Below are 8,872 nucleotides of genomic sequence, written 5' to 3' on the forward strand. Positions count from 1 at the left end.
CACACAGTCAAGCTGCTATCACAACAGCTCTATGAGGTTAAAGTGCCTGTGACACAAAAAAGCATGTTAATTTCATATTACAAATTCATATTGCTCCTGAATGAAATGGACCGCTTAAATGTGTGTGGAAGAGACCGATATATTTATTCAATTTTTTGAATCCCTCGCCATGAAAATGAGTGACTTCTGGCCAGAGTCTGGAATGAGGAAGAAGGCGAATGTCACATCAGCGGACTAATCATTTTCACAATACAGCCATTACTATAATATGCAGAATGACCGCGGATTCAGTTGAATTTGCAGATTAATTCGTTTATTTTTTTGTTTCATGGAAACCCAATGTGCTGCAGGCTTTTGTTGCTACACCAGGGAGAGTGGTGTGAGGCTTTTTGGATTTCCAAAAGATCCTCTTCATTGCGAACAATGGGCAAAACAAGTCCGACAATCTAGAGACCTCTGCGTCCCCGGCGACGAGCACTGCCTGCCTGCCGGGGCCGCAGCAGAATGATGAGCCGAAACTGGCTCGCCGCCGGGGGCTGGCTGATCGGTGAAGACAATCACAATGAGTCGAAGTAGTTTTGTGTAATTTTTTTGTTTTCGAAAGGCGAGAAAGAGATTTGGAAGAGTCGCTCGGTTCGGGTTAGCATGTCGCCTAGCTCTCATACCTCCTGTATTGTTTACGCTCTTTCCTCCATCACCGAAGCCGGGGCAGGGACATGAGAAAAGCCGGACTGACTACATTGGCATAAAATACCATTCGGGAGGTGTAAGAAGTTGAATGATTTGACCATTATGCAGTAATTTAGCCCTGTTGTACTGAATAAATGCATTTTTAATACTTCATATTTCATTTACCACAAGACTGTTATTTGTCATAACTATACAATTTTTTAGCAATTGGGAAAAAATACTTTGATAAAAAGAATATCCTGTATGATTTTGGAGTAGAGAGATAAAAATCATGACATTTTGCTGCTCTCTGTCACATTTTCCTCGTTCTGAATCTTCCTCCTCCATTGGGCTGAATTCTAAATCAGCTGAAATCGTTACTCTGCTGACGTCATCACCCAGATGGCGGCGCCAGAGTGCCATAATGACAAGAGTAGCTAAACAGCAGATTGAAAAAAATGGTTGTATATAGTCAAATCGTCTCAAATTATAATTTCAATTCCCATAATAATTCTATTTAATTTAGATTTTTTTATGGTGTCACAGGCACTTTAAGATCTAGTGATTGTGCTGGCCACTCCTTTTCAGATAGAAAAACAGCTGCTTGCTTCTTTGCTAAGTAGTTCATACATAATTTGGAGGTGTGCTTTAAGTCATTGTCCTGCAGAAGGATAAGATTTGCTCCAATAAAGTGTGTTATTTGGCCTACAGGCCTGCCTTTTTTGAACATTCAAGTCTTAAACTCTGTTTCATATTTAGGGAGATTTCGCTTGTCTTGAGTTTTAAGGATTTAGGATTTATTGTCATAAGATTTCTCAGTCCAATTCTATGTGACGCCTCGACAGTGTATATCTTATTTACATCCATTGTATTTTTTTTTTTTAACTGTTTGGCGCAAACCAGGCCAAACCATTGGCAGGAAGTGAAGAAGGCAGTGGACTGGGCCCGCTGGGCCGACCGCCAGTACCCGTGCATCTGTAGCCGCCTGGAGTTCGGTTTAACTTGGGAGTCAGCAACCCGCCAACTACTGGGTCATGATGACATCCCCGCCTTCTCACCCCTTGCCGGCCTAAAACTGAGGACGAATATGTCTGCTGCCCTCGACTCTGTGGTGGTCAGCTAATTGGTACTTCTTAAAACACATTTTCAATTTTTAGCAGGAGTTAATGAATTTGCAGTCCTCCAAATAAGGGTTGAACTCTGTTTCCTAAGAAGAAAATCCCGGTAACACTAGACTTGAATGGTTATCATAACACTGTCAAAAGAAAAACCTGTCATGAACGTGATTGAATTTGAGAGATGTCCTAACGAAGTTCTAAGCCTAACATAGTTCCTAACTGATAGGCATTTGAAACTCTGCCAACTTTGCAAGAAAAGGGACCTAATTTGTGGAATGAAACTGCAGGGGTTTTAGTGTTTTTATGTCAGTTTCTGTTTTATTTCACTTGTGTATTTCTTTTGCAGTAGGTTCCACCTCTGATCATTGAAGGCATACACAGCTAGAAACAGTTCACCAATCAAGCCATCATCCAATCAGCATCTGCCTTCAGTATTAGTTCAGTTGTTTGCTTTGTTCAAGGGAGGTGGCAGTTCTCGATTTGTGTTGGTACTTTGATTATGCTATATTGTTTTGCCTTGTTATAATTTAGCTCTTGAATTTTGCCTTTTGATATTTGGTTTTTAAAGTGATTGATTTATTAATGTTCTAATTCTGTCTTCGACTTCATGTACAGTGGTACCGCTTCGACACACGATCTTTTCAACATCCGACGTAAAATTAGACTTGTCATTTTTCTACATCGCACGATGTGCTCGAAATACGACGATTTATGACAGCTTCTTTGTTTTGCCGCGAGACGCACACACGAAGGATTTTCTTGTGAGGGAAACAACACCTGTTCCAAGAAGGTTAGTGCAGGTGGTGAAAAAAGGAAAAAGATGTTTACCATTGAAATGAAGATGGATATGATAGAAAAATATGAGCGTGGAGTACGCATCGTGAACTGGCTCGGCAATTCAGCCGTAGAATCTCTACGATCCCGACGGTCCTCCTCCGACATCCCTTCACCAGTCTTTATACGTTAAGGTGACAGTTATTATTGTGGTAACATCGCCAAAGTAATCACCAGCTCCATCAGGTTTTTATCATTTATGTCAGAACTTGTGCAACACAACACGCCTACTGTCCGCCGCAGTTGACGCCAACAACAAAACATTAAAAGAAAAAGGAAAATCTTGACCGCACCTTTCTCTTTTTGTCACGTCAGCCACGCGGTGCATTCAGGTACAGCACAAAAAACACGTCCGCCACCTTAGAACCCAATTCATTACATTACAGGAATTATTATTTCATTATTCCAGTTTTTATAATATATTTGTTTTGCTATATGTAATTTCCATTTGTAATAGTAAAAGGATTTAGTGTAGATTTTCAGGCTGAAGAATGGATTAATGGAATTATATTGTATTCTTACGGGAAAATCCTGCTCAACATACGATCATTTCAACTTACAAACAAGGTCCTGGAACAAATTAACTTCGTATGTAGAGGTACCACTGTACTAGATTGGCACGGTGGCATTAACCCATGTATTTTGGGGTACTACAACTACCTGAAAAAATGGGGATTCATTTGGGGTTGTGTTGGGTTCTTGGCAGTGATGGTGAGATGACGCCTCGTAAGGCATTGAACCACTCGAGCCAATGGACTTATCTCAAAGCCTCGTCCCCTTGGAAATCAAGGTTGTGAATGAACGATTTATGGATGGTAGCGGCAGCTTTCTGAATTTGCACTACCACAACTAGAAATTAACCTGTTTTTATTTTATTTTTTTAATGAATTTCATCTAGAAGCTAACAGAGAGGGTTGCAGTATGCAGTGGAGCGGTATGTCAATGGTATTAAACTTTACAGAGAAGAGACCATTATTATAATCGAGGCGAAATGCTACTGCTCGCAACTTAAAAATGAGAACCCCCACAGGCAAAATATCTATCTAGCTTTAACGTTATGTCATGTGTTCTGTCAGATTTTTCTCCCAAAGCTTTTGTGACGATGAATAAAAGATCTTTTAGATTCACTCGGATTCTCAATATTATCCAGTGGTGCTAAATAAACAACTTATACAATAAACATACATTTGCAACATCGATACGGCGTAAATAAATGCTTAAGACAAACTTGAGAGGGCGGCGTGCAGTCCAGTTGACGGCAGCCACATGCTAGTATGTGTATGAGGAGACCTTTCCTTTGTGTGCGTCCGTGACCAAACATAAGAACGTGTTCCTTTCTTGATAGAAACTTAGCGATGTTTACTTTATAGTTTAGACTTTCAGTGCTGGGGTCTTGACATCATCTTAGATTAGTTATATTTTATTGTATTTGTATATTGACAGTGTAGTAAACAAATAGGAAGTCAAACTAACGTTAATAGTTAAGTCTCGGATCAAATATTATTTATTTTACAAATTGATCATTAAATTGCCTTTGAGGAAGCATAAATGTCCTTGGGTGACTGTATTGACATTCACTTGTTTATGTGGTCGATGACAGAGCCTTATCCATAGCTTGCATTTGGCGAGCTTGCTTTTAGGCTTTGAAAAAGGCACCAAAAAATTCCTCCCCCGAATCTCTCAGGGTACCTGGTGTCGGATTTGCAGGTACCCCATGCACAGCGTTAAAACAGCGGGGTTTTCCCAGTTTTAAATTTAGAAAAAAGATGTTTTAAGTCACAAACACATAGAACATTCCTACGCAAGTCTACGGCTGGTGTCCGAATTTCCTGGTTTAGTGGCGTGGCTTTGCAATAGGTCCATTGGTTGAGAAAGGGCTTATTTCTTGAGGCTTCATATGTGCACAGTACCACCTACTGGCTATTTGTATAAACACAGTTGTTTCAACCACATGTGATCCATTGATTTTTTGTGTGTTTGTTGGCAAGGAATAAAAGCAGCACTAGGTAACTTTTTAACCTTCATAAAATACTAGTATTTTCATAACATTTGTGATGATACGTCAACTGACAACTCGACACCTCTGTTATATCTTAAGGGAGTCTGTATCACTTTCACCAGCACTAATCAACTTTGAGGAGGGTGGCAGGATCCCTGCATACAAAAAAACTACAAATGTGCTGATTGCTTTACGCCATAAGTTACTTCCCCCTTTCCACATTCATTATAAAGATGAAACTCGATGAGAACGCTTTCGCGCGAATTCTGCAAAGATGGCAGAGCAACAAAAGGGACAAAAAGTTTTTTCCTTAGAGGAAAAAAAGGGAATCTACCAGGATACTCAAGTATAAACATTGGCCCGGCTATCACTCTCAAACTGAACTCGTCAACACTGACGAGTTCGGGTGTAGTGGGGGGGTTAGCCACACTAAGCCACACGGTTGCTTATTACGGTCCTTATTGCTATTCATCCTTCACACAGCCGCTGGAAAGAGAAATGTCATTCAATCCATCTGCAGGCGACGGGATCATGGTTTCACAACATTGTGCGGGTGTGCGCTAGACCTCATGGGAAACGCAGTCTTCCTTAAGGCAAAACACTACCGCTTTTGTCCACCGGCGTAGCTGAAATCGACCAAAACTGAAGTTACCTAGTGTTGCTTTATTTTACTAAATCTTTTCCAACCAAATCATCTGTGTTCATAGGTTATCACATATGTATGCAATAAAACAATAATGATATAGTGTGTTTGTGTGAAATTTATCATAATTATCATAATATGACAGATTTGCAATGACAGGACAGTAAACGTGCTTGTGTAACTTGGACATTGATGGCGCTACAGGATAGGGATGATTTTCATTTCAGTTTTATTCAAAAACAAAGTTTTTCCACACAGGGGAAGTCCTCTTTCTTGCTGGCTCCATTCTATCAATTACTGTACTTCTCCTCACTCCTAAATCTTTCACTCTTCCCAACTCTCCAAGCAATCTAAACTCTCACTTGATCACAACTCTGCTTCGAACACCCACGTTTTGAATGTAGCCTTAGGAGTTTATAATATAAACCTGATATAAATACAGTATGAGTAAATGAGGCGAGTCTCGGTAGACACTTCATGGAAACAAAATGCTAAAATAACACTTTTGGACCAGGGATAGCCGGGAAACGTTCCAAATATCCTGAAAAGGTGTACTACCCCTGAAAATTATATACAGTACGGTACTGTATTTGAAGGAAAAAAGGACTGTCCTCTGGCAGGTTTGATGTGCAGTATTAGTACCATTTGTACCTTATGTGTTGACTGAAAACAAATTTTGCTCAAATTTTTGAAAGAACATTCAGATACACGTTTTTTAAATCAATGTTGATATTAATTCAGGCATTTTAGAAATAATATTGACCGTTTATGGGCCCCATCACTGTTTTACACTCTTTGTAACTTATACTGTAGCTTTTGAACGACAACACTCATACTATTGATTATTACCACTAGGTGGTACTGCTGTGTTATGTACTGATGTCGAATAGGCCACGGTAAATAAATTTATTGAGGGTTGTATTAACCGTGTAAAAAACAAGTTACTTTGTTTGGTTTAAAAAAAAAAAAAAAAAAAAAAAACTCATAAAGACGTCGCGTCCATTTTGGGTCGTGAGGGCTACAATATTAACATTTGCTATAGAAGTTTGGGCTGCGTTTAGAAAAATGTGAGGTCCAACATTGTATATATTTAACCTGTCCTGCTGTTTAGACGTAGAGAATGGTAAATCTGAGTGTCCTAACGGCTGAAACAGTTTTCAAGTGCTACGTGGGAGTTAAGTTAAAACAAATTTCATACAATAATATAAATTATATGAAATATTTTCAGACAAAAGCATAGACTTCATAATATATTGACGAGGCGTGGAGCCGATTAATAGGGGGCCTATCCCCGTCAAAGTTGACCGAGTGGAAACAACAAACAGCTTTTTATGTTGCTTGAATCCCTGAATTCTTTACAGATATGGACGTAAAACAGTCTCGATTCTTGGTTAAAAGCAAAACAAAACAAAAAAACAGGCAGTTAGCATTTATTTTACGTAAATATGTCGAATTTGCTGCTTGTCTTTAAGCCTCTGTGGCGGCGCCTTATCAACACAAAGAGCTTTTTACTGTATTGGCCCGAATGTAAGACGGTGTTTTTTGCATTGAAATAAGACTGAAAAAGAGGGGGTCGTCTTATATTCGCGGTCTAGACATTATACCCATTCACGGCGCTAGATGGCGCCAGATATCATTGAAGTGATGTTCTGTCATGACAGATCTCAGCTACTTTCCCCATTCACGACGCTAGATGGCGCTAGATATCATTGAAGTGATGTTCTGTCATGACAGATCTCAGCTTCTCTCAAGTTTAACCAGTTTGCAATTTTTTATTGCAATGTTTTTCCTTATTCAGATTTGTCTCAAGACTACAGTTACAGTTAGACTTCACTTTGATGGTTAATGCAGTTATTGCCATTTTGCTGTTTTATCACAATAGATTGGTTTATTTACATTTCAAAAACCAGAAGCCATTCATTAACGAATGTGATTGCACTTTAGTTTACATATTTAAATGTTCAGATGTTAAGATTTGAATGAGGCAAAATAACATGCTTTTTCTCTCAAATATATTGTTATAATCATTTGTGTCGGATGTACTGTAATTATTTTCTGAATAAAAATTAATTTGGGGTTCAAAAAGTCTTTTTTCAAACTTGAGTCTTGAAAAAGAGGGGGTCGTCTTATAATCAGGGCCGTCTTACATTCGGGCCAATAAGGTACTTTGAAAATTCTTGAAAATCCCTAGATTCTTTATAGATATGGATGTAAAATAGTCTTGATTCTTGGTTAAAAGCAAAAAAACGGGCGGTTAGCATTTATTTTATGTAAATATTGCGAATTACGGCGCCAATGCCGTAGCGGTTAATTTTTCCCATTGATTTTTTTTTTTCACGTTTCAAATGCATGCATGGTACGAAAAATATAAGAATTACTTTGAATCCACGAACAAATTACTCCTGAGACAATCCTTCCTGTTTGTATACGGTACAACTTTTGTACTTTTTCAACCTAAATCCGGTGTTGCATTGCTGCGTGTGTTTAAGAATAACTTCGACCGACTGAAGCGGAGTGTTGGACAGCCCCCTACTTGAAGCCATGGCACAGTGTCTCGGGAATGTGTCCCGTCAATGTCGTTATGAAGTCTATGATAAAAGAATAAAATAAATAATGGAAGGCATCGTGATAAGAGTGGTTAGCATATCTGCCTCACAGTTCTGAGATCACTGGTTAAAGCCTTGCCTTCGGCCTTATTGTGTGGAGTTTGCAAGTTCTACTCGTACCAGCTTGGAATTGGGTACTCTGGTTTCCTCCCACATCTCAAAAACATTTATTGTAGGCTCAAGATACGTATAAAAGAGGTCTCGTTCAACTAGTTGTCAGTTGACGTATCACAAACGGGCGCTACCAGGGTGGGGCAGGACATGCTCTGCCCACCCAAAGAAAACTGGATGTAATACTGTTGAGAGAAAAGGTGGAGGAAATGTTTTGTATTCATAAATGTGTCCTCAGTTGATGTGGAAATAATGCTCCTATTGCTTGTTATTATTGACATATTAACTTTTCGCCACAAGATGGCAGGATGGGACTTAATTGTCTAAAGTGCTACATTTATTATTTCTTTGTGTTTGACTTTGATGACTTTAATTTGTGGGATTGCCTGTGAAGACAGCAATGAGAGAGGATGTATCCGCATGTCAATGGATATTAAACATGCCAAGTTTTGGCTAATAGACAATTTATTCTCCATCAGTTCATCCTACGAATGCAACGTTGAGCTACAACCACCTCAACAAATACTAACAGCAGTCTGGGCACCGCGTATGGTATCCCATTCATATAGTACTGATGTGTTCCAAGTTTTAACCTTTGCCTTGTTACCTCCTCTTTCACCTTAAAAAAAATGAAATGTTGATTTTGTTCCTTGGGGGCGCTACACACATTTAAGCATATTTTGATGGGGTTTTTTTTGTTTTTTTTTTAACATTTTATCAAAGTTTTCACCAGTGTTCACCTGGCTGTTGAGTTTGGTTAGTTTCGAAGCATTCTCAGGGGGTCAAAGTAGGGGTCAAAGCGTCGGCAGGAGAAAGAATGACTGCTAGGGGGTGCTACATATCAAAGACTGCACCTGGCTTGACCTGCCTGCCGATTTTTGTGCATTTTGAA

The 8,872-nt window shown here is 39.2% G+C and overlaps 1 protein-coding gene across 2 annotated transcripts in view; it reads left to right on the plus strand.

Annotated features, from left to right (window-relative positions):
* Positions 1-8,528, plus strand: part of parp4 (poly (ADP-ribose) polymerase family, member 4) — an 80,526-nt gene extending 71,998 nt beyond the window's left edge. For both annotated transcript variants that reach the window (XM_057852816.1, XM_057852817.1), the window contains 2 exons: positions 1,573-1,795; positions 2,134-8,528. In XM_057852816.1, coding sequence (XP_057708799.1) covers positions 1,573-1,792 — 220 coding nt within the window. In that variant the 3' untranslated portion in view covers positions 1,793-1,795; positions 2,134-8,528. The remainder of the gene's footprint in view (positions 1-1,572; positions 1,796-2,133) is intronic.
* The last annotated feature ends 344 nt before the right edge of the window (positions 8,529-8,872 follow it).

The sequence above is a fragment of the Corythoichthys intestinalis genome, chromosome 12, assembly GCF_030265065.1.
Source record: "Corythoichthys intestinalis isolate RoL2023-P3 chromosome 12, ASM3026506v1, whole genome shotgun sequence".
NCBI lineage: Eukaryota > Metazoa > Chordata > Actinopteri > Syngnathiformes > Syngnathidae > Corythoichthys > Corythoichthys intestinalis.